Below are 26542 nucleotides of genomic sequence, written 5' to 3'. Positions count from 1 at the left end.
GAATCAAAGATGTGTTGAGAAAATGAGTTCCATTTATTGAAACAGTGCAAACTGTAGCTTACAAGCCTTTGAAAAGTAAATAAAGTGCAGTATTGCAATTAACAATGGAGTTTTAAAAATTGCAGCAAGTTGCCTGTTCTGAACAGTTTCTTTGACAGCTTTTTTAGCTTGACACTGACGTTTGGTAGTATTTCCAGAGTATTTCACGTTTGTGTCACACAGCTTGCAAACCAACCGCGCTGCTTTGTCTAAGTCAAGGGTCTCCAACCTTTTTTCATTTGAGAGCTACTTTTTAAAAAAGAAAGTCAAAGAGAGCTACTCATGTTATATAATACTTAAAGCTCTTAAATAATGCATCATAATTCTCATATTAACAACTATCCAAACTGTTTTACAACTGAAAGAGTATACTAGTAGTTCCAGTAGTCGGTACAATACCACTATTTTTTTTTTTACATAAATGTTTTATTATATATGATGATAATCATAAGTAAATAATACATAAACATGTAAAGGCTGTATGCTGTTTAAAAGTAAACATTGTTTATAAATGAAAGATCAAGTGAAAAATAAGCAACCATTAATAATTATATAATTAGTATTATTTATTTCATTATTATTATTAGTAGAGACGTATTATTATTACATAGAGACGTAGCTAAATTTACTGTAGGCTACAATCTGTAGTCAATCTCTTCACGTTAAACCGAACTTTTATTTTGACGGGTTGCCGTGATTACCAGTGTCTGTGTTCATGATGATATGACAGTGGGTGCGCGGCTCAGTCATTCAGCTCCCTAGTTCAGTCAGGGCTCAGCCCATTGACTTGTGTCCTGATCAGTGCCCTGTAGGGATTAAACGATTACCGGTTTCACGATAAACCACGATAAAAATTTTTGACGGTTAGTAGTATAAAATTTAATTATCATTAAAACCGAGTGTGATTTATCACGATTGTGAAAACTCGCGGTAAATCTTGTCTCGCAGCGCACCGCTGTTTTTGAATGAGAAGAAATGGAAGAAGGCAGTGACAGCACTCTGGAGATTGTTCAGCCTCTAAAAGGACCAAATCTGAGGTGTATTCATATTTTGGCTTTTACAAAAGTCCTGAGGGAAACTTAATCTAAGATGGTCACCTTGTCTGCAGAACATGCCAGAAGAAAGTCGCTGTAATAGGGAAAACACTTCAAAACTACGAACGCAAGGCAAGTGGACTTTGACCTCAATACCAAAACTACGTCTTGGAAATAATAACGTGAAGCGAACGAACAAGTTCAGACAAGACTAGGGTGACATTTAAGGGATAATATTCAGGGCTTGACATTAACAACCGCCACGTAGACTAACCATGTTCCGTACACTTTTCGCCATTCACCGCACGCCTACGCCCACTCCTCCGTTGTTGAGAGCCAGACAAGCATGTTTGTGTGATCATTCCCTAGGTGAATACCCATTGGACAGTCCACACTTTGATTGATGTCTTTTGGACCAATAATATTTGAGAAAAGTGGGGAAAAGCACCTCCTCCGCTGGTGTACGGAAGATGATGAGCGTTAACGGTGTTCCGTACAGGTTACAATGATGTTCCGTACAGAGCGAATAACTTGATTTCAACTGCGAAAAGTGACATTTATCTGATAAATTGTGAGCTGTGTGTTTATTTTAACTAAAGAAAACATAATTTAAATGAATAATAAAGGTGAATACCTTTTTATTTGTTTAAAATGTAAGTTAATTGCAGGTTCAATAAGAGAACCATGCGAGCTACGCATGATTGTGTCGTGATATTAATTATGGCATGTGAGTTAAGCATGAACCATGTGAAACATTGGGGAATAATATTACCATATATTTCTGAAGACAAAGAAGGGCAAACAATTTGCATTGATTACTTTTTTTTAATGATTAACCAATGTGTAAACTTCAAAACTCTGCCTGTCTCAGCCTGAGTGGCGCCAAGCGGCCATCGCCTGCAATTTAACGTTTAAAAAATCCCATTTAAAAGCATTTATTCAACAAAAGGTCATATATTTAACAATTTGTGATAACATAATATTCATTTAATAAAGACTGTAATACTCTGAGAAGCATGAATTAAATCAAAATGTACATTTTTGCTGCTCTAGTCATCTCCCCACACAAGCTGCAGTCTGACGTGCAGCTTCCCCACCGTCCAATTTCAAGCGCAGTGGGCGCACCATGCAGATTTACTGAAATCTCACTGGAACAAACGGCGGTAGGGGCTCTGTCTTGATCGGATGTGAAAGAGGGAGAAATGACGATGACACAGATATATAGTTTATGTATGACCAGGAAGTATTTACCCAGCGATCAGCGGTAAAAGTTAATCTGTACGGAACATCGTTGTGTACGGAACATGGTTAGTCTACGTTATAATTTCGGCTGCACACTATAGTCACTCTGGCTGTTGAACTTAGTCTTCTCAAAAGCCGTCTGTTATAATCGCGTTGCGCATTATAACCACTCGCACGTGTTTATATTGAGTTTATGAATGCAATGTCTCATAATCAAAGGCGGTCAGAGCGCGCGCCGCGCTCACTCGCTGAAATCTGCACTCAAAGCAGAGATAAACGTGCGATGTACGCAGGAGATTCACTCATCATACTGTGTTGGACTGTTTTTGTTTTATTTCAGCTGCGAAAATAGTTTTAAAACACACAGCAGAACCACAGCGCATCTGATATGACTGGCATAACGCTGGCGAATTTAGGGACCGTCTCTAAAGTTACACACAACATTGGTAACGTTATACACGTTTCTGACTTCAATAGCATTTGAAGAGAATGACAGTCATAAAACTGACTGTAAAGTGATCATTTAGGTGTCAGGTATGATGCACACATTTTGATATTTAATAAAATAAATGTCAAATCATATGGAAATATGGATATGCATTATTTCACTAGGATACTGTTTGGGCTCTAACACAAAACATGCTAGATTTAAATGCATCATTGCTGAACACTGATGAGAATATTGCTTGAGAATATATCCACAGAGATAATATTAGAGATTATATTTACGACAAATTATTATTATTTATGCATTATGCGTTGCTATTGACGACGGCCATTAAGGAAGGAAATCCCACAGAATCTAGCTTAAAAAAAGTGCATAGAGCTGCTTTAGTTATTTGTTGTTTGTTGAATTTCAAATATAAAACTTGTTGAAATTTTTTAAGTGTGTGAATCTGTTCTTTTTGAATACTTTCATCTCGTTTGAACAAAACCGTGATAATATTGATAACCGTGATAATTTGAGTCACTATAATCGTGATGTTAAATTTCCATACCGTTTCATCCCTAGTGCCCTGACTACTGAACCAGGAGCAGAATGAGACGCAGCCAGTTTTCTCAAATGAAACGGTAAATTCTCATGAAGTGACGGTTTATGCCTTCATGTCGGCAGAGACTACAAGAGCGAGTGCGCGCGCGGCGCTCGTCATCCACACAGACGCAGAACACGCAGGAGTAATATTTAAATAGTATTTTGCAGTTAATTATTTACAGACACTAGTATATATCCGGCTTCAGTCTGGAGCCCTGCGCTTAAATGAACACGGAAGCGACTGAACGCAGCTGCTATGGTGAGCTATTTTTAGAACAGACCCGCGGGCAACTCCTGTGGTCCTTGCGGGCGACTCATGTTGTTGACCCCTGAGTCTAAGTCGTCGCTTTCCTTCTTCTTTTTAAACCCAAAGTGCTCCCACACATCTGCTTTTAAGCATGAAGGCGCTGGATTTATATTCGCCGCTATTTTTTTGAATCTCCTCGCTCTGACTCCGTAAACAAGAAGAGGTAGACGTCGGCGTCTGTGTAAAGTTAGTAGTACGGGTAACTTGCTCTACAGCGATACTAGCGGCTGGCTGACCAAATCGCTCTTCCTGCAAAGCAAATGGGGGTAAACACTAGGGATGGGCGATACCAATCATTTTCTTTTCGATCCGATACCAAGTACTTTCAAGACCAGTATCGCCGATATCGATACTGATACCGATACTTTAAATATTTTAATTTGAATGATTTTATAATGCATTTTGAAAGCCATCGTAATTAATATTAAATAAACAGCAATAGACATTACTCCTTTTTTTGTTACATTTATTTAAAAGGACTGAACATTATTAATCAAATAAACATTTAACAATTTATATAACAAAAATATAACGTCACACAAACCAGTTTCTACATTTTTTTCCCCAAAAAGGTTTTTGTGATGGAACAAGAGCATGATGAAAATGTTCCTCTTGAACCGGTTTCTGATCAACTCTCTTGCTTTTGAAAAAAGAAAAATAATGTCTGTGATTTGCACTGAAATCATCTAAAATATAATACATAAGGCTGTGTTACAGGCATAAATAATTTATGTTAGTAAATCTTTCCCAGGTTAAACTATAATGTATTTAATAAACAAATTGTAAAAGTAAATAAACAAAAAGTAGCCTAATATAAAAAGATATAGGCTAATGAAAAAATTTAAAATCCTACTGTTTAAATTAAAATGTCCAGTAAGTTATTATAATCAGTATATTCTTCATGAAATACTGTATTTAATCTTCATATCTGAAACAATCTGTATTGTATAGGTCTAAAGCATATATAAATAAATGTGACTAGACTATTTTATTCAAATAATTTAATTCATGTAATCATCACTTGGTACCTGGATAATGCCTGCCTCTGAAAGGATTCTGCTAAAGAACTCTGCCTCAAGCCAGAAGATCATTAGGATCGTGACTGTGTTGCCTTCTCTGCTCGGCTCAGCTGTACTACTTCATGCTCTTTAGGGTGTTTAACTTTTAGATGCTTTGTCATGTTTGTGGTATTGCCACAATGGCGACTTGTTTGTTGACAAATGTCACATGAAGCTTCATCGTTGTTAACTGGAGTGCAATGAGTCAAGTCATGACCGCAGCAATGCACTCGATTCTGTGCTGAGTGTGCTGAGAGATTGTGGCGCTTACCGCTGTGCCACTGACATGAATACATGATAAACAAAGACACAGCGGAAGAAGAAATAGTTCCCATTGACGTTCATATATAAGTTAATTTATATACTATACGGCCTACTACTATTATAAACATATTCTAAAATCACTTGTTTAAAATAAATCCCAGATAGAATCGATATTTCAATGTGAGAATCGATACTTTCGATACAATGCCAGTATCGGAAGTATCGATACTCTAGGATCGATCCGCCCATCCCTAGTAAACACAGGGATTTGAATGGGACTCATGTATCGATACTCGCGGCTTAAAAATCGATACTTTCTTGGGAGAAAAAATATCGATTTATATCGCAGAATCGATAAAATTGCCCAGCCCTATTAAACATGCTTGTTTTCTTTATACACACCTTTGAATGCATATTGAAACTATGAGCTGTGTAGAGAAGAGAGAATTACACAGAACCAGCCAACCTACCACATGTTGAATCAGCGCGGCTCTTGTGGTTTCAATAGCCAATCAAAACCAATCATGTCTTCTCAACTACCTTTTATGCGCCTCTCTCAACAAAAACTGAATCATCACACCCGAAGCCCATATGCTACAAAGTAGGCAGAAAAATGCAATGCATACAGTGACTAAGACCAGTTTATATTGCTTTAATCCTACCTCGGGTAGAAAAAGAAACACACTGCCTTCCAACTTTATGTAATCAGGCTACATTCATAAGCCTCAGCAGAGCCATTTATTAAAAACAAAAAGCCGGGTTCCATACTGCGATGGTGATATTACATCTCTCAGTGGAAACAAAGCATTCGCTGGAAACCTCTCTTAACTTGCTACAGTTAATCAAGCCTCACAAAAGCAACATAGCCAACTCTACCATCAGATATGCGCTACACTTGACTCTCGACAGACTGATATGGCTTTTGTGTGCGCGGCTGGCACACTTTAGCGGAAGGTGCAATTTAATATTAATGCCGGGCACTGAACACTCAGTGGGGCTGCTTGCTGGTTTTTTTTTTAACAGGGGCCTTCTTTTTACCCCGTAGCGATTACGTTGTTCATTTGACTATGAAAAGGCTTTAGCTACGGGAAGTAACTGTGGCGTTAGATCTTGCAGGTGCATTCAAGTTTAATATGCTGCTCATGGCTCATACGAAATCACATGGAAATAACTTGTTTTACATGAAGAGAAGAAGTTCATGAGGTTATAATGTGTGCAATGGAACGGATGGTTGAGTTTTTGTTTAGAAGAAAAAAATCAGGATCCCACAAGAGAGCATCATGGAAAAGCCAAAGCTATACCCTTCCAGATTCCAGGTACTGTATGTTCGCAAACAGAAAAAAGGGGCGTTTTTAATCCAGTATTTTATTGAGGCTTCTACTAAATGTATTATAGCTTTGATTGATATTTTATCTTCAAAATGTTAATGTTCTCAAAAAATGTTCTGCACATAATATATACAGCTTGATGTATAACGTAATGCTTTAAATGTTCTCACATTTTGTTCTCACGCACATTTAATTCACTGCCTTTTCTGACATCCAGCTGAAAGCTGTAATTTTCTCAACGTTGATTGGTATGGAAAAAACGGCGTTTTTCACTGCTGGTATGACACACTGTGCGGTACGGGGGAGCTCAATTGTGATCATGAAAACATCACGCTATGACAGCTAATTATAGTGGAATGACAGCAGAAATGAAATCTCTTTTGTTCCACAGGCCCCCGGAGAACGAGTCGAGCCAAATGAGCCAGTGCCCGGAGAGGAAAACCCATCTATTGCCACCCTCTCCGCTCCTGCCAGTTTCAGCCTCCCCTCACTCCTCATCGCCCCTGCGGACCACCTCGACTCCACTGCCCAAGCCCACCAGAGACTCCTGTCATGGTGGCGTGAATGTGAGGAAACGGCGGCGCCTGGCAGCCAGCCCCGGAGGACTGCACTGGGACGCATCAGGTATGCCAATCACAAACTGCATCCATTTATCACAGTATCAGATACCACCTCCTCTCCAAAACTCTTTTGGCTCTATATGTATGATTGTGCCAGTGCTGTGGTTTGAAACTTATTTGAGTGAGTCAAAAAATAGATGTGTAGTATTTCAGTTTTTTGAACTTCTATATTTAAGTTTGAGGAACCACATTTGGATGTGTTGTGGGTCTTGAATGGATTGATTTCTTGTCTCGTTCGCTACGTTTTGCCAAGCATTGCTTGCAGTACGGTTTGTTTTTATTTGCTTGATTGCCTGTTACATTCAATTTCATCAAGCAATTTGCGCAGTTTGACACATATTTGTGTAATTCGAGGGCAAAAGTTCTCTGCAAAATTAATGACTTGATTAATCTAGCTAATTGCTTTTGTCGGGAATGATACTCTCACTGTGTTTTGTTTCAATTACCAATAGCAAATTACTGATGCTGTGAAAAACTGTTGGTAAATGAAATGCTATTTTATTCCCAACGTAAGTGATGCAATTTTATTCATTTATGTTAGTGAGGATAGCAAAATTAAGTAAACTGTGACATATTATACCCAAAAATTCTTTATACAGTGGACTACCAGTAAAATTGATACAAATTTGGGACCAAAATTATTCAGACACTTTGCCCTGACCATGTTTTGCTTTAGTGTTTTTCTTTAATTGCTAATGGGACCTTTTACATCACAGACCGAACAAAATTAAACATTGCTTGGTAATTGGTTAATTGGACTCAAATTGGCATTATCTAAGGCCCCGTCCACACAGAGACGCGTTTAGCTGTATACGTTAAAATTTTGTATACAAAAGGGATACAACTGCGGGCACTGGGCATGCGCACATCAATATTGCGCCATTTAATTACTGTATTTGCATTATTGTAATGGTAGGTTTAGGGTGCAGGCGTTAATAAAACACATCTGGTAAGTAGCACATTTATTTATTGTTATTTTATTGTGAGATTTTTGCCTCACTTCCTACCATTGCTGTACGCCTTCTAGCCACAACTCTGTTTTTAGTTTATTTCTGTGGCAGAATTACAGCGCCACATACTGGCCGCCTGGCATGTATACTGCATCGTTTTGAGTCGTTTTCATTGCTCTCTTGTGTACGCAGATATTTCTTGAAACAAGGGGGAAAAAAGATCGGATAGGGAAAGCTCTGGCTTTGTGTGGATGGGCCCTAATTGTGTACTTAAATTTAACAGCTCACAGCTTATTGGTTGATTGTAATTCATTACATAACTTTCTATCAAAGTTATCTGACATTATCAAGATGAATTTGTTCTGACACAGTTTAACTCTGAGTTCTTGTCATATTTTATTACCATTTTCTAAACTGTAGCTAATAAACTGTGATAAAGTGAGAAAATGTTGAAGGTGTCTGAATACATTTTGGTTTGACTGTATGAAAACGTTATTTCTGAATGTTCCCTGAACGTTCAAAACATCCATTTTATTTTATGTTTTAAAAACGTATTTTTCTTCGTTATACGAACGTTAAGGGAGCATTCCGTTTTATAATTTTGCCAACATTATGGGAGTTACTTTTGAATATTCTCAACGTTCTGAAAAAATAAGTAGTAACATTTATAAAATGTTTGACGAACATCCAACTAAAACGTTCCAGAAGAAAACGTTCCACAAAACTTGCCAAAGTTTTGAGAATGTTCCCTGTTAGCTGGGTTATTATCGCAAATCTCTAGACATGTCATGCTATTTTATATAATAGCATAAATGTTGCAATACTTACTACAAAGCACATCCATATTGAGATGAAGAGATCAGAATCAGCAATTAAATCAAATTGTTGCACATTTTTCAATAACAAGGATAACATACGGAACATATCACTGTATGTGTTTCATATTAGTGTTTTAACCAACCTCATCCTGGAGTTCATGCTGTTATGCTGCCAATCGTCAGAGGTGACTCTGTCATTAGCGCTCTTGTTGTATGTGGAAATGACTCCTAATTGCAGGTTTATTTGTGGCAAAGCCTTGCAGGCGATGTTCATTAGCGCTATCGCAATAGTAGTGGTGAACCTTACGGATGGCATAATGAGCAATTCATTTTACAAGGACTTGTCAGGGAAACCAGCATTTTCTGGTACCTAGAAATGAAGAAGAGGCAGAGATATTTATTTAGTCACCCTCCAACCCCACCTACCCTTCAAAGAGTATTATCACGATCTTTAGGGGTGGCACAGAATGGCAGGAAACGACTTTTGTTGATGCCATAAACAGCTCTGCCTATCTCTGCATATGACTGGTATGTAAACAGTGGAGGGTGCAACAGTACTGGGCACTTGGAAGAAAGTTAAAGAGTTTGTTCACCATAAAATGTTAATTCTATCATCATTTACTCACCCTCATGTTGTTCCAGCCCTGACTTTATTTATTCCATTGAAGTTAGGCAGATTCTTCACACTTTTCTCTTTACAATGTTTAGATATAGCACCATAAAAGTATCATAAAAGAAGTCCACACAACTTGTGTGCTATATTCCAAGACTTTTGAGGAAAGTCTTCAGGGTTGCAATGAGATGAGGATGAGTAAATGACCAAATCTTTTGGTGAACTCTCTTTAAGAGTGTATGAGGCTGTGTTCAGAATACTAGTATACTACTCTTACTATTGTTGCAGAAAATAGAATGTATGTGCAGTATGTATACAAAATGTGCAAATGTTATGTATGGATGGAATAATGTATGAATGGAATACATTCAAATACAATATGGAAAAAATGGAATACCCAGGTAATCTACAAAATCTACTGTACAGCAATTTAAGAACACTGCGTGGAACACTGTATCCCCCAATATAATGCTCTCACTCTATTTTTAGTGTGAAAACTAGGGCTGGGCAAATTTTTTTTTCTATTTTTCGATTAATCGTTTTTAAAAATGTGGTCGATTAAAAATCGATTTTCAAAGGCCACAAATCGATTTTTTTTCCATATTTATTTCTGCAAACATTGAACATAAGTTTAACGTAAAATCGAATTACTAGTCTTCTCCACTAGATGTCACCCTCTTATTTGCCTTGCGCGATGTAACAAAGGAGCGAGAGGCGCGCCTGTCTTTCATTCATTCATTCATTCAGTCATTCAGTGCTTAAAGGGCGGCTTCCAATGCGTTGTCGACATTTGTATTGCTGAGGTGAAGTGCTGTAGTATTACTACAAATCTGTGGAACCATTTAACCCTCAAGCCACCCTCCCATAACAGCCCTTAATCCCGCCCAGAGTTGCGACAACTCCATAGACTCCAATGGAACGTTTTTTTTACAGCAATGGCGGCTCGCGGAGACTCTCAATAGTTCCCGGAAGTAGCAGCCGCGCCATAGAGTTACAGCAGAACAGACCGTTTGTGATGCACTTTTAAAAGGGAAGACGTTTAATCAGTAAGATTTTAAATGATCAGCACATTTTAATCAAAATAACTTGTACATTAAAGCCTGCTTGTGTAGATTATTTATCATTAAAAAAATATATATTTTAAAAACAACATCGCTGTAACTACATACTCATGCTACATACACATGTCGATGTGTAGTAAAATTATTGAAAATCAATGCATTTATTGACTATTAATTACCAAAAAGCGCAGTTCTGTCACTGTGACTATCAATTTGAATTGCCCGTCAAAGCACTTTCTGGAACTATTCGAGGTCTACATGAATCACGTGACTATCAAGCGTTTTGAACTTCCGTTGTCGCAACTCTCTCTCTCTATGGCTCTGATCCCGCCCTCGTGGACACATTTGGGCACAAAGGTCACAAGTGTGATTCCAATTTTTTTTTTAATAAATGTTATATAACCATCTTTGATCAAATTAATTCTATCAATGTATGCCTTTTTTTGTCATTTTTGCGGTATTAATGAATTTATTTACCTCTAAAAGTACCATATTTTTTCAACTTCAGTAAAAAAAAACCCATATCAGCAAGTCCAGAGAGCAAAAACCTAAAAATGTGGTGACTTTGGTGACATCTGGTGACCTATGATGGTATTAATTTCTTTTTAAAGCTAAAGTATCAATAGCCAGTAGATGGCAATACACTCTAAAAACGTTTACTATGATTTACTCAATTTATTTGGTGAAACATTTTTACACTAATAAAATTGAGTACATTTTAAAGCAGTGAAATCAATTACATACACCATATGAGCTGAGCAAATGCAAGTAAAAAAATTAAGTAGATCTGTGTAACTACATTTGGTACATTTACAAATAAAATTGAGTAGAAAAAAAATGAGGAAAAACATTTAAAAAACAATATTTAAGAGTAAAATTAACAGTTTTTATTTATGAGTAATATTAACTCTTATATTAATTTATTCCTCTAAACCTTTGTAAAAAACCCCACACAACCACACTTATACATGACACTGGCCTTTATTGTCGATGAGTAAAGCAATACAGCATATATTACAGTTTTGACATGTATACAATATTTTACAACATATTTACATTTAAACTCATGTAACAAACATTTTAGAAGTACAAATTAAACATTTAAAAGTAATTCAAGTGTAATCAACCTGTCTGTTATCCAATTTGCACCGTATCAGCACCGTTTCTCGAGCCTGAGATGGACTCGCGCTCTGCGGGTGGACTTTGAACTTGAGACCGCCGTCCAGCGTTTCACTCGTAGCTCAAAGATGCTGCAACGCCATAACTACATAACCTGCCAATAAACAAACAGTGCACAGTTTTAAGAACATTTTATCATCCAAATTAATTATATTTATTATCTTAAGGAGTAAAGTCGTGTGTTTTGAACAAGGCAGTTACACCAGGGGCTTCAAAGACAGATGTAGCACTCGTTTACTCACATTGCGTCCCTGTATGTTGTTTTGCATTAAATACGTTTTTTTTAAGCTCAGTAATGATTTTATAGATAAAATAAAACACACAAACCCGAATTTCACAAAGGAAATGTTCCAATTCTGCGACGCTGAGAAGAAGAACAGAATTCAAACAGCCTGCGGGTGCACTGAATCAACCGTCGAGCTGTCCTCACGTCAAGTGGCGGGGGAGGGGTGCAGTGTTATAATCAAGTAAACTTACTACATTTCTTCAGTGCGTGTTAAATATTAATAATCTAGATTTGAATTAAGTAATATTTGTGGTTCTTGAAACAGATCGATTTAATTCTCGTTTCTCAAATATTTTGATAGAAATTTCACAAATATATTAAGTATATTTGAAATAAATAATTGGTTATTCGAACACTAAATTCTTTTAGTGAAAAAAACTGAAATATAACTGTAAATTTGAGACAAAATTAACTGTTGGATTTTAAGTCAATTATTTTGGTATGTTCAACTCAAAACATCAAATAAATGATATTTAGAAATGTTATTAATGTTATTAAATATAAAAATGTGATATTTACTAAGCCCCTGAATCATTTTTTAGAGTGTAGAACTCAATGGCTGCATATGGGCTGAACTCTGTAAACCAATGTTTTAACAAATGTTTTAACTTTTTTTCTTTTTTTTTTTTTTAATTGCCCAGTTATTGGCTCATTTAATTCCTTTGTTTGTGTATGTGTGAGTGACTGTTTTTTATTTGACAATGGCTTCAATGCAGTGCTTTTGTGGATGTGTGTGCGTGTGTGTGAGTGTGAGTGTTTGCCACATTGAGAATGTTGTATAGGCTCACTCCTTCATTTGTGTGTATGTATGATCTGCATTGTGTTGGATTTATTGATTTTTATTGGACAAAAAAAAAAAAAAAAATGTGCTCGGAATTACAGTTTTTCCCATTCATTCCTATGGGTGCCCATTTTTGTCCATGAAGGCGGGACTTTTTTTTTTTTCAAGCACTTAACATTGTAGAATCGAGTCAAATTTTTTCAGGTGGCAAACTTAGGAAAAGTAGCCAAGTCTTGTACCGCTCAGATTAAGGAAAGTATATATATAAAAAAAAATGATGGCCAGTTTGTCCAGAAGATGGCTTTAGGGTTAATGAGACATCACCCAGACGTTGCAACACCCCCACAGCCGAGCACACAACCGCTAAAAAAAGATCACATACATGCGAATGCCTGCCTTGCATTATGATCATTGTATTAAACTTGAGAGTTCCTTAAGCACGTACGTTGGCCATAATAGACACATTCAAATCAACAATAGACCGCACAGGACCAATAATTCAAACCTAATAGCTTATTATAAACAGATTTCCTCAAATAAAAGCTATTGTTGTTCGTTACCACGGCAACTACTTGTGTCCTGGTATGAACTCGCTGTAACGATGTTTGTTTGTGTGGGAAGAAGGAGGCGGGAACTGGCGAACAATAAACAATAAACTTTAATCAAATAAACAAACAAACAAAGTGTAAGTAAAAGCGGCAGCCCCTCACGGACGACTGCCGCACACATACATAAACAAAACCATAAATAAAAATACAAATCATAGTCCAGGCCTGGTCCTCTCTCGTCCTTCATTTGAGTCGCTCGTCCTTTTATGTCTCCGTGCTCCCTCATGAGAGGACTCGAGACCGGTGTGCCTCGCAGGTGACGTTCATTCTCAATCACGCACACCGATCTCGCTCGCTCCTCCCATGTCTCTCGCTCGTCCACCTCGCCACACTCGCTTCTCGTGTATGAAAAGTAACTGCACACATGACGGGCGGCAAAATCGCAAGAAAAGCTTGTTGTGTACTGAAAATTGCTGAAAATCATCCAATATCCTTTTTATGTTTTAGAATGAATATATCAAAATATCCATAAAAACAAAATTGTATAAAATACTTCTCAGATACATTTTTTTGAATAAAGTTGCATCAAAATTGTATTGTATTTAACATAATTGTATGCATTTGAAATATAGAGATGGGTTCTGTTTTAATGTACCCAAGTGTACCTAAAATAAAGAGTTTAAAGGGATAGTTCACCCAAAAATGAAAATTCTGTCATCATTTACTCACCCTCAAGTTGTTCCAAACCTGTATGAGTTTCTTTGTTCTGCTAAACACAAAATAAGATATTTAGAAGAATGTTTGTAACCAAGCAGATTATGGTAGTCAATCGTTGCTCTATCTGCTTGGTTACAAACATTCTTCTAAATATCTTATTTTGTGTTTAGCAGAACAAAGAAACTCATACAGGTTTGGAACAACTTGAGGGTGAGTAAATGATGACAAAATTAAAATTCTTTGGTGAACTACCCCTTTAATATACTGGTTTGTGGCTCTTATTTTATTTTTAATTACCCACTTGTAAACGATGTTCCCACTTATGTTCACTGTTCTTTTTTATAAATATAGTATTTGTATTAAATCTGTATTCATTGAGTTGAATCGAAAATCGAATCGAGAAACAAAATCAAATCGAATTGGAACATCTGAATCGATACCCAGCCTTAAAACGTTTGCTTTTTTTGGGGTGGGGGTTTGGGTTTCGGACCATAAAGGCCACGTTAAACTTTGCGCAAAATCAAAGAACGAACCGATGTTACGTAATTTCGAACAAAATTAGGCCAAAAAGAACTTCGTTTTTCATGTTGCATATTGCATGAGAACTGTGACTTGCTTAATATTGTGAAACAACCTCTTTAAGTAGACCTGGCAAACTATTTAACAAACCTGTCTGAGATTGATACCAGTTAAGATATGGAAAAATAAACAAACAAACACTTTATTTGAAAAATTAAAATCTGAATGTTTATTTCCTACGGATTTGTCACTTGCATAATAATTTGGAACACAGTGTACATGATGGATTTAAAATATTGTATACAAGGTGGATAAACATTTTAAATTAGAGTTTGTCAGAGGTGGTAAATGGAAACATGCAACATGTTGTGCGGCAACAGTGTAGTCAAATAGATAAACTGATCAAAAGTGACAGTGAAGACATTTATAATGTTACAAAAGTTTTCTATTTCAAATAAATGCTGTTTTTTCACTTCATGTTCATCAATGGATCCTGAAAAATTCATGGTTTCCACAAAAATATTAAGTAGCACAACATTGATAATAGTAAAAAATGTTAATTAGCACTAAATCAGCATATTAGAATGATTTCTGAAGGATCATGTGACACTAAAGACAGGAGTAATGACGCTGAAAATTCAGCTTTGCCATCACAATAGAAATAGAACATTAAAATAGAAAGCTGGTATTTTAAATTGTATTCATATTTCACAATATGTCTTTTTTACTGTATTTTTGAGACTTGGTGAGCAATACTATTTTGGTGAGCACATACTATTTTTTAAAATATTTCCAGAGTGTATAAGGCATATGCTACACAAAATACAGCTGACTGTACACAAATATACAGTTCTGAACATATATGAAATGTCGGTTTGACGCAGTGTACTTCAGCATAGGAAACATGCTTTAATTAAAGTGTTTTATTTATTTATTTTTACAATATTTATCAGATTCAAATATTAGCAAAACAACAGCCTAGCCATTGGAAGGATGATGGTACACAACGGTAGCGTTTTTCTGTTTGGTATGTTAAAGTGACTGTGTTTTCCATACCTAGATTCACCTTTGGGCTAAAAGTGAAAGGAATGAAACAGAAAGTGGTGTTGATGTGATGCCCCTCTAGGGATTCTGAAATTGTTTCCACAGAAGTGTTCTGTACACATATTGATGTCAGCAGTGGCGTCAGAATCAATATTTTATCCAAAGAGCTCCAATGGGTGCTGGGTGTTATCTTCCTTTAATGACACCATCGTGTGTAATAGAATGAGTGCTGTGGGAGGATTGTTTTCAGCCTCTGAATTCTGTTTTTTACCTGGGGACATGAGCCTTAATGTACTAAATGATACAATCAGTGTTAGATAACCCCTCTGTACAGGGAACCGCTAAATGGCACAAGCCGGAAATTATGGGCTTAAAGGGCTGTCTGGTTAAAAGCAGTTAAAGGGATATTTCACCCAATAATTAAAATCAGCCCATGATTTACTCACCCTCAACTCATCCTAGGTGTATATGACATTCTTCTTTCAGACGAATAAAATCTGAGTTATCTTAAAAAAGTCCTGGCTAATCCAAGCTTTTTAATGGCAGTAATTTGTTGTTCTGTTTTTGAAGTCCATAAAAAATGCATCTGTCCGTCAAATAACGTGCTCCACACGGCTCCGGAGTGTTAATAAAAGCTTTCTGAAGCAAATTGATGCGTTTGTGTAAGAAAAATATCCATATTTAAAACTTTATAAAGTAAAGTTCCAGCCGATCGCATTCTGTGGAAAAAGTGTTGAAAGTGCCTCTCACAGTTCAAAATGCTTACGCTACGTTTACTTTATAAAGTTTTAAATATGGATATTTTCCTTACACAAACGCATCAGTTCGCTTCAGAAGGCCTTTATTAACCCCCCAGAGCCGTGTGGAGCACGTTATTTGACAGACATATGCATATTTTTGGACTTAAAAAACAGCAACAATCGCTGCCATTATAAAGCTTGGATTAGCCAGGACTTTTTTAATATAATTCCGATTTTATTAATCTGAAAGAAGAATTTCATATACACCTATGACTTGAGGGTGAGTAAATCGTGGGCTAATTTAAATTTTTGGGTGAACTATCCCTTTAAGTTCACTCATTTGTCCTTTTATTCATTGTTTTGTTGGCATTACTTTAGTATGAAAAATCTCTGATAATGTAATAAAAATTTACGTTTCTGTCAAATTTATACTTTTCAAATTAAATTACATATATAATTTGGGTAACACGTTACAGCATTTATTCATCTTTTAATCTTATAAAACATTAAAATCAAATGTTGTATTTGTTAGCATTAGTAAGCTAACATGAAGAAACAATGAATGATTTTTATTAACCAACATAAACAAAGATTAATAAATACTGAAATAAATGTATTGCTCACTGTTAATTCATGTTAGTTTACTAATGATAATAAATGAGACCTTTTATTCAGGGACGTATTACTTTCTATTCATCAAATTATCCTGGGGGAAAAAAAATCACAGTTTCCTCAAAAATATAAATCAGCACTGTTTTCAACATTAAAGGGTTAGTTCACCCAAAAATGAAAATTATGTCATTAATTACTTACCCTCATTTCGTTCGACACCCGTAAGACCTCCGTTCATCTTCAGAACACAAATAAAGATATTTTAGTTGAAATCCGATCGCTCAGAAAGGTCTCCATTGGCGCAATGCACTTTACACTCTCAAGACCCATAAAAGGTACTAAAGACGTCGTTACAAAGTCCATCTCACTACAGTGGCTCTACAATAACATTATAAAGTGACGAGAATAGTTTTTGTGCGCAAAAAAACCCTAAATAACGACTTATATCATGATGACCGATTTCAAAACAAGGCATCATGAAGCTTCGAAGCGTTATGAATCAGTGAGTCGATTCAGCGATTTGAATCGCCTAAGTCACTTGATTTCAGCAGTTTGGCGGTTTGACACGCGATCCGAATCATGATTCGACTCGCTGATTCATAACGCTTCGAAGCTTCATGATGCATTATTTTGAAATCGGTCATCACTATATAAGTCGTTATTTAGTTTTTTTTGCGCACAAAAACTATTCTCGTCGCTTTATAAAGTTATTGTAGAACCACTGTAGTGAGATGGACTTTGTAACGATGTCTTTAGTACCTTTTATGGGTCTTGAGAGTGAACCGTGCATTATGCCAATGGAGGCCTTTCTGAGCGATCGGATTTCAACTAAAATATCTTAATTTGTGTTCCGAAGATGAACAAAGGTCTTACGGGTGTCGAACGACATGAGGGTAAGTAATTAATGACAGAATTTTCATTTTTGGGTGAACTAACCCTTTAATAATAATAATAAATGTTACTATTCTAATTTCTGAAGGATCATAACACTGAAGTAATGGCTGCTGAATAGTCAACTTCATCACAGAAATAAATTAAAATTTTAAATATATTAAAATGAAAAATAGTTATTTGAAATTATAATATTATTTCACAATGTTACTGTTTTAAATAAATTCAGCCTTGGTGAGCAGAAGAGTTCAAAATCACGACAAAATCATACAGACCCCAAACTTTTGATTTTTAATTAAAATCAAATTACATTAATGGTACATTTTGCACTTTAAATCAAATGGCATATAAAACATATTTATATCGTGTAATTTAAATAATTTTCTTACCAGATTAGTTACCTGTATTTTGATTTAAACCTGTGAAAAACAATTTATTCCTACTAAAAAATAAGCAACTAAGTTGTTTATAATCATTTGAATGTATTATTTTCATTACTTAATGTTATTTTTAAATAACAAGACAGAATGAATTTTGCCACTGACACTGAAATTCTTACATTCATTCATACACATTGATAACATTTTTTGTGAGCAGTGAATTTTCTAATTCAACTACCCGAGTCGTCCAGTAGAGGTCACTACTGCACTTGAGCTTGTGCACTGAAATGAACAGAAAAGATGATTGAGTAGCAAATGATAGACTTATTTTTGCTTTCCAACCCACAGCTCTATTGAATCGAATTCTGTCATTTCTACACAGGGCGTGCTGTAGGGCAGTAGAAGCTTGGTCATTCTGTTCCAAAGCCTTTTGTTCCTTTTCCCTTAAAATGTCATTTGTCATTCAAACTGTAGCTGGTGATTAACCACACAGCCGTGTTTCAGCATTAAACGGAATTGGAGCCACTTTGTATTTAATGTCTGATGATTTGCTCTGGTGCTGAGGGTGAACATCACCATTACAGACTACCAGGCTGTTCATTTTGTTCCTGATGTGTGGTTATTTTTTGCTAACTGATTTATTTATCTTGACCACAGACTTTAAAACTGCAGTGTGTAATACCTGAGCCACTAATATCACCACGCAGGATTGCAAAAATAATGACCACACACTCCCCCATCTGTCATTGGTCTGTCATACATATAGTTCATGCCATTGGTGCAACAAATGTTGTTGTGTCGGGCTGTTGATGCTTTGTAATAATATACTTTTTAACATATATTACTTCTTTGCATAATTTTAATTTTTAAAGGGTTAGTTCGACCAAAAATGAAAATTCTGTCATCAATTATTAGAGACAAAAAAAGTCACACTCCGCTTAGAAAATGGACAAAATTCATCCTCAAAAACAGAAACAACACAGAACACGCATACAGAAATGAAGTGGCACACTGCCAACAATGCATAAAACATCCACAATGCAAAATGATCATGCTCACACACACACACACACACACACACACACACACACACACACACACACACACACACACACACACACACACACACACACACACACACACACACACACACACACACACACACACACACACACACACACACACACACACACACACACAGGAATACATTTGTTATTGCTGTTCAGTTCATTGCATTTTGATGTTCATGTTGTGTATTTTTTACTCAATATGTAATATAACATTTCTGTAAATGTTTGTTCTGTTACAGTTAGTAACTGAAGTGTAGATTAAATTTGTAGAATTATAAGAAAATCAGATGCTTGAAATAAATGATAAACTCTAAAGACTCACTTCAGGTTGGATTCTAATCATAATGTAACATCATTGAAAAAAAGATTTTTCAGTACAAAAAAATGCTAAACTTTGACAAAATTAATTAATTTGAATTGTTATAAATGTGATTTCATAACATTTAGATATGAATCCAACTGAAAAATACTTGTGAAAAGATGTCTTTCAGTCAGTCAAATAGCACATAGCAAATAGTGGAGCTCTGCAGCCATTTACTGGTATTTTTATTTATTTATTTTTTTTAACTGTATTTTCCAAAAGATGGGCAAAAATCTTACACTAAACCATGTCAAATTATCCATGCTATCCCCATGAATGTAAGTTAGAAATTTGGGTCTTTTATAAAGTGAATACATAAAAAAACTGATTTCTAAAATATATGTATTTAAAAATTATTATAAATACTCCAAAAACTGCACAGATGTTGAGTAAAAACATTAATAAACAGAGTAAAATTATTTTTTTTCTAAAAAAAAAAAAATGTTACAAAATTACATTTTGTTGCCTGGGGTCTGTGGAGACCCCAAAGACCCTGAGTGTAATTCTCAAACGAAGGCGGGAGAAGGGTTAATAGAGAACGTGAAGCTACGTCACATCGAGTTGCATGCTGGGAAGGCGCCTCCATCTTAAGAGGATCGCCCTCAACTACTGATACTGAATTTAATACCGGTACCTGCCTTTTCTTTTGTTTTTGCCTTTAAATTAAATATTCACATTATCCATGGCATCGTTTGCAGGGATAAATCCCCCATTTCATTGAATGATAATTTGATGTTTTCACTGGAGTTTTGCAGAATTCTGTGTATCTGGTTACAATGAAAACAGTGTCACGCGCTGGGCGCTCGCTGCTGGTTCATCCGACAGTAGAAATGTCCAAATGAAAATATTTGGGGTCTAACGATACCCTCATTTCACAATTCGATACATATCACAATACTGAACACACAATATGATATTATTGCAATACTCCAAGACACATGGTAAAAGGTTGACAAAAAATGTTGATTAAAATGCTAAATTTGGTATTACATTGGAGGTGCAAATGAATAGGCTTGGACCTGGTGTTGGTAACCCAATGCACAGGACAATGGTGACACCAGAATAAAAATATGAATGATTCTGAAGGTGAAAATACTGAATTATTTTAGACGATTATGCTTGCACTCTGTCACTGACTAGATATATTTAAAATAATGATGATTGAGTAGCAAAATGTCAAATGTCTTATGTTACCACTTTTTACTGGTAACATAAGACATTTGGCATTATCAGGACCCACACATATTCCCCCCCATTGCGTTATTATACACTATATTCAACATTATATATAGTAGTTTAATGTAGTACTGACACTAAAACTTTATTTTTGTATTGGATGAACTATATAATACAGAGGTCACTATCCATGATACATATTGTTGCATTTTTGTATTGCGGCTAGAAAATATGTGTTCAACTATTTCTTTTTTGGAAACAATTTATTGTTGTCATTGTAAATATTTACTTTCCCATGGCTAAGGAAGAGGAACCAGAGATTGCGGGTCACATTCAGTGGACAGATACAAACACTGTTTTTTTCTTTCTATATTTATTTCAACACAACAACCAAAATCAAACCACTAGATTAGAAGCTTGTGAACAGTTTTGCGGTGACTTTGTGCAAGTTCTGCTAATTCGACAAACTGTGAGAGTCATACTCGTAAAGGTTATGTTTATTATTAAACCAAACAAAATACAAAACTTCCAAAAGTTATTTTATTGAGTGATAGGCTGTGGCATCATTAATAGATTTTTGCGTCTTCTCACCCCCCCTTCTCAAAAATATCAATCTGCTTCCTTTGTGTTTTTACACTGACGTGAGTTACTATCACAATTTTCGATGCATCATCAATGATCTACAATGGCGACATTTTTGACAATCACAACACGACAGAAAATCAAAACAATGCATTAAACTCACTAGCAGAAAGGCAGCGCAGTCCTCTTAATATGGCGTCTAAGCAATTTGACAGTTACCCAGAACTCATGGCATGGCATTCTCTATTGAAGCTAATTGATACATTATTAATTTAAATTAAAAAAAATATATAAAATTGAAATTATTATAATATTGTTATTAAAGCTACACTGTGTAACTTTTTTAGTTTATTCTTAGCTAAAAACACTTAGTTATTTCAAAAATATATGTGCTCATTAATGTATATTTACTTCTTTCAAGTAAGAAAGTATTCTCGTAAGTTTATAATATGTCATTGAAAATACAGACGGGTGAGGGGTTCGAAAGCCGGTCGCCATGTTGCCCCTCCATCTTGAAAGTACATTAGCCAAAGAGGGACATACCCGTAAATTCAAGCTTCGCCTTTCGCGTTTTAACACTCGATGGCACCGTGTCGAATGTGGACGAGGTCGAACTGGAAGCCATGTTAATCTTGGACTAAATCGGCCACCGTAGGAGTTAACAGAAACTAATATTCACTGGATGGTCATATACCTTTTCACCGCTAGATGGGGGAAAATATCACACAGTGTAGCTTTAAGTAAAATTAATTGCAAAATAAATTTTATTTTAAAATGTTTTTTTTCATTACTATTTAAAAGGTTACTTCAGCGATTAGCTTTAAACTTTGTATCAGTTGAAACCCGGTAGTATATTTGAATGATTGTGCTATATTTGATTTATGTATTTTATGTCTGGAAAAAAAGCCTCCTACATAGGCTTGAGACTACAGCCAGTAGTACGAAGTAGTTCCACATGTTTTCAACCCGCCCATTGGGGGTGGTATCTCACTCACAGAATGTAAAATGAGCACAGACGCTCTGCATTCATAACGGAGCAGTGCGGAGCAACGCAAGTGTTTTCAATGAATTCCCAATGAAAGTGAAGCTTCCAGAGGCATGTACTGAAAACACGCCAGACTGGACACGCACCGAGAATGACTGTGCAGCCGTGAATGAATGCAGTGCTCAGCTCAGCTCAGCTCTTCGCTCTCATGATGGATGAAATCTGACTTCTGCTGCGTTTGTGCTGCGACTCTCGTTCGGCTCACACTGTATTGAGAAGACTTTCAGTTTTTAATTGTAGTGTCTGTTCTCTTAACTGAACTAAATGATTTTATTACTATAAAAATGAACACGACGGTGGGGGCGGTGCCGCAGTGGGCAAGTGGTAACCGGTAGCCGTGGCTTGGGAGTGGCCTCGTAGGGCAGCAAAGCAGGTGCATTCTGGGAGTTGTTGTCTTTCATCCACATTAGCCAAAAATACATTTTCTGGCTTTTCTCAGTCTAGAAGGCACCAACTTCTAAAATAATTTCACATTTCTACTACATAAATGACCCAGTTTAAATACACATTCATCTTTCCAGCGATGAAGTACCCCTTTAATTCTGTACAGTAGCAATGTAATGAAATTTCCCTTCTAGCCTGCACATTATCAGCAAATATGTTGCTAAGCTTTCCTAGAATGGTTTCTATAGATGGGTCGTCCTCCTCTAATGACACCCGATGACATGCTTTGTGTCTTTTGGCGAGTAGTATGGCCTTCCCGATGAATGAACAGACCAGTGACCTAGAGCCAGCACCTCTTTACCCTTTGCTTTTGAGGATGAAGAAGATGGAACCCAAACGGTTGTCATGGAAACTGGGATCATTAGCACCAGCTGTGGTTTGTTTTAAGGTCTTAATATTCTTCTCACGTCTTTAATTTAGTCGGACTCGGTTTTAAATTACACTTATCAAATGCTTTACTCGCGACTGCGCTTGAAAGACAGCCCGCAGCTCTTCATCAACGCGCCCTTGTGTCCATCCAGATGATTTTCAAACAAAAAGGGTAATTGGACAAATTGGATCACTCCTATAATTTGTGTTTTGATCCCTTATTTAACTTTAAAGTGAGGTCATTTGTAAAACCATTTCTTTCAGGCTCATTCGATTTTTAAGTGTGCTCAGCCCTGGAGTCTCACTCAAGCTGTAGGAGGGTTTACGAATTGTGTCACTGCAGGTGATGTGATATAACAGCTTCACACAACACAGATATGCTTGGTTATGAATCTATGCTGACATCAGACTGTTGGGATTAAATCTCAAACCTCTTTCTTTACTGTGTTGGTGACTCATCGGTGCGTCCTAGAAAGCTGAATATTGAGTAAAAATATAAAGATTCAACTACGAACAGAGGTATGAATATCTGAGTGCAGCAAACAGACCCAGTTGGCACTAGAATATATTGTTTTAATAAAGTAGTTTGCATGTCAGATATCAATATGGTGTGTGGAAATGCTGTGAACACATCAAAGCAGATGGTATGAGTATATGCGAGCTCATGATGTGAAAATAATGTCTAGCTGTGGTAGCCAGAACACCACAGGAATCTGTCGTTAGGGACCAGTTGAAGGAACTTGATATGGTTCAGTTGGATACGTGACACACACAGACACCCATCAGTTCAGGTTTCATTCTGCGACAGTCACCATCGTTTCCATAGAGAACAAAGTTAAAGTCTATGTATTTGACAAGTGAGATTACATAATAGTTTCAGGGCTTTAGCGTGCAATCCACTCTTGGGCTGGCACCTGGGTAACTAATGAGAATCCTCACATTGTATAATATGCTGAGGTTTTCATTAGATTATTGTTTTTGTGAATTTCTCAATGGAACACACAGAAGTCCAGAAATTTGGTCTGGGAATTGACTGTAATTATTTTCTGGTGTGGCTCATTCATCTTGGCAGTTCAGCATTAAAATACCATTCTAGTGCTAGTATTACCATGGTTTTCTGGAACATGGCAATACCATGGTATTGTTTGAAATACCTTGAAGTGCCATGTATGGCAAATAGAGTGGTGCATGGGTATGGTAATTAATTTAATATCATTATATGAGATTATGAATAATGAGGATGATTAAAATATAAATGAAATATTGACATAAAAATGAATTTGAAAAGTAGGAAAAACTAAATGATGATGGTTTCCAAGTCCCAAGGCCCTGTCCCAAATGGCACACTTCATATGCACTTTCGGTGGTCTTGTGGACTTACAATGGCTGCCGTTGGCGCGTGTCCATTAAGCCCAAGAGCCCGTAGGGTGTCCCGTTTGTCATTTTAGGTCTCAGAAGGGTGCTCATGACCCCTTTGCGGTCAATATGTGCTCTCGATGCGCACTTTTGCAAAGCCCGCACTGATACGAGCTCCACAGCGGACTTGTACCTGACAGTAGAATCGGTGTAACGTCACGAAAGCGCAGACCCATAGGAAGACCGTGAGTGTTTAGGGTGCCATTTGGGAATGTTTCTAAGTCTTTTATATAACAAAAAGAAAATAAATTTGTTTTAATAAAGGCCCTGTCCCAAATGGCACACTTCATATGCACTTTCGGTATTGTGGACTTACAATGGCTGCCGTGGACACGTGTCCGTTAAGTCCATAAGACGTAGGGTGTCCCGTTTGTCATTTTAGGTCTCAGAAGGGTGCTCGCGAGGGCCCCCATTGCGGTCGATATGCGTCCCCGATGCGCACTTTTGCCAAGCCTGCACTGATACGAGATCCGCAGCAGACTTCTTCCTGACAGTGGAAGCGCGTTACGTCACGAAATTGCAGACTCATAGGAAGACCGTGAGTGTTTAGGGTGCCATTTGGGACAAGGCCAAAGAATGTTTCTAAGTCCTTTGTATAACAAAAAGAAAAGACATTCGTTTTAATAAAAATCAACCCCTGGGACATAAAAGTGCCTGTCTTTGAAAAAACACCCATATATCAAAGTATTATTATCTGAAACCATCAGTGTACTTTTTGTTGTTCAGTTTGTCTTGTGTATTTTCCTCAGGGAGTTACTTCTCAATACATCTCCATTGTGTCCTTAAACAACTGCTGCAGAAATAATGTACCACATTTATGCATGTATTCAATTCGTTAATTATTTTCACAAATTGGCTTCATATATCTGAGCTTGGTTATCAAAATGGCTAAGGTTTTGACAGGGCACCATTAAAACTTGCTACAGATGCAAAACATAGTGGATTATAACACGGAATTCATGTTTATTTGACGTCTGCTTCAGAGGAGGTTCTCTTCACAGCAGTCTTTGAGGGGAAGACAATAACAGTCGTCTTCATGCAGTTTTAATTGTAAATGGAGGAGGCAGAACCATGCAGTAGCTCATTGAATGAAGAGCTAGAACTGCTGCCCACCAGCTGATGGTACAGAGAAACCGAACACCCCGCTTACAATCCTAGTGCCATACGGTGCACGTGTGCGTGTTTACATTGTAAACCTCCAGTTTGCAAGAACAGCTCTGTTAGATCTTCAAGATACTTTTGTACTTAACAGTTTAATGTGACTTTTCACCTATTTAACTGACAACTTTTATTAATCTGTTGTACAATAGTTGGTCATTTATTTTTTCCCCCCACTTTGTTCATTACGGTTATATGACTCACCAGAGAAGCAGTGGGAAGTTTAATCAGAGCAGTTCAAATGAGAATTGAGAGGAAGTGAGAGGATGGGCTATTTAAAATGTTATTGCAAAGTGGTTAGAATGGCCTAGTCATAACTTTTATTCTTTCTTTATGTGATTTCTCATTCATTTTGTACCAAATTTGTCCATCCATGGTTTTCTACACTTAAAGGTTTAGCGATAAATTTAAAGGTCCCATGGCATGGCAAATTTCCTGAAGTGTACTTATATTGTTAGTATGTACTACTTTATTGTACTGAGTTGTTGAGAGCGCTGTGCAGTTAGCGCGAGCTTATTTGTAGCTGAGAGTTCTGAATAAACAGTCCCAGTCACGTCGACTCTGTCTTCTTCCACCTTATTCTACGAACTTTGTAACACATGTAATGTACCATTACAGCCGTCGAGATGAACGAATCGTCAAAGTGTGGATTATAGCATTATTTTATGATCTATTCCTATCACATGAACGGCTGCAGTGATGAGCATTGAGTACACAGACAGTCTGTTGATCGTGTGAATGCAGTGATCTCGTCATTGCAACGTGTTTTCTCTCACAAAACGCTTTCACCACAACTAACAGCATACACGACGTCGACAGGAATACAGTAAGAGCTTTGATTCACTAACGCATTATGC

At 36.6% G+C, this 26542-nt stretch overlaps 1 protein-coding gene across 1 annotated transcript in view; it reads left to right on the top strand.

Annotated features, from left to right (window-relative positions):
* LOC307144035 (ankyrin repeat and fibronectin type-III domain-containing protein 1-like) overlaps window positions 1–26542 on the top strand; it is a 33360-nt gene that overhangs the window by 4261 nt on the left and 2557 nt on the right. Inside the window, exon 5 of the mRNA XM_079845982.1 lies at window positions 6697–6929. Coding sequence (XP_079702108.1) covers window positions 6697–6929 — 233 coding nt within the window. The remainder of the gene's footprint in view (window positions 1–6696; window positions 6930–26542) is intronic.

The sequence above is a fragment of the Gobio gobio genome (genome assembly GCF_949357685.1).
Source record: "Gobio gobio genome assembly, chromosome: 20".
Lineage (NCBI taxonomy): Eukaryota > Metazoa > Chordata > Actinopteri > Cypriniformes > Gobionidae > Gobio > Gobio gobio.
This window is presented reverse-complemented; position numbering and strand designations above follow the sequence as displayed.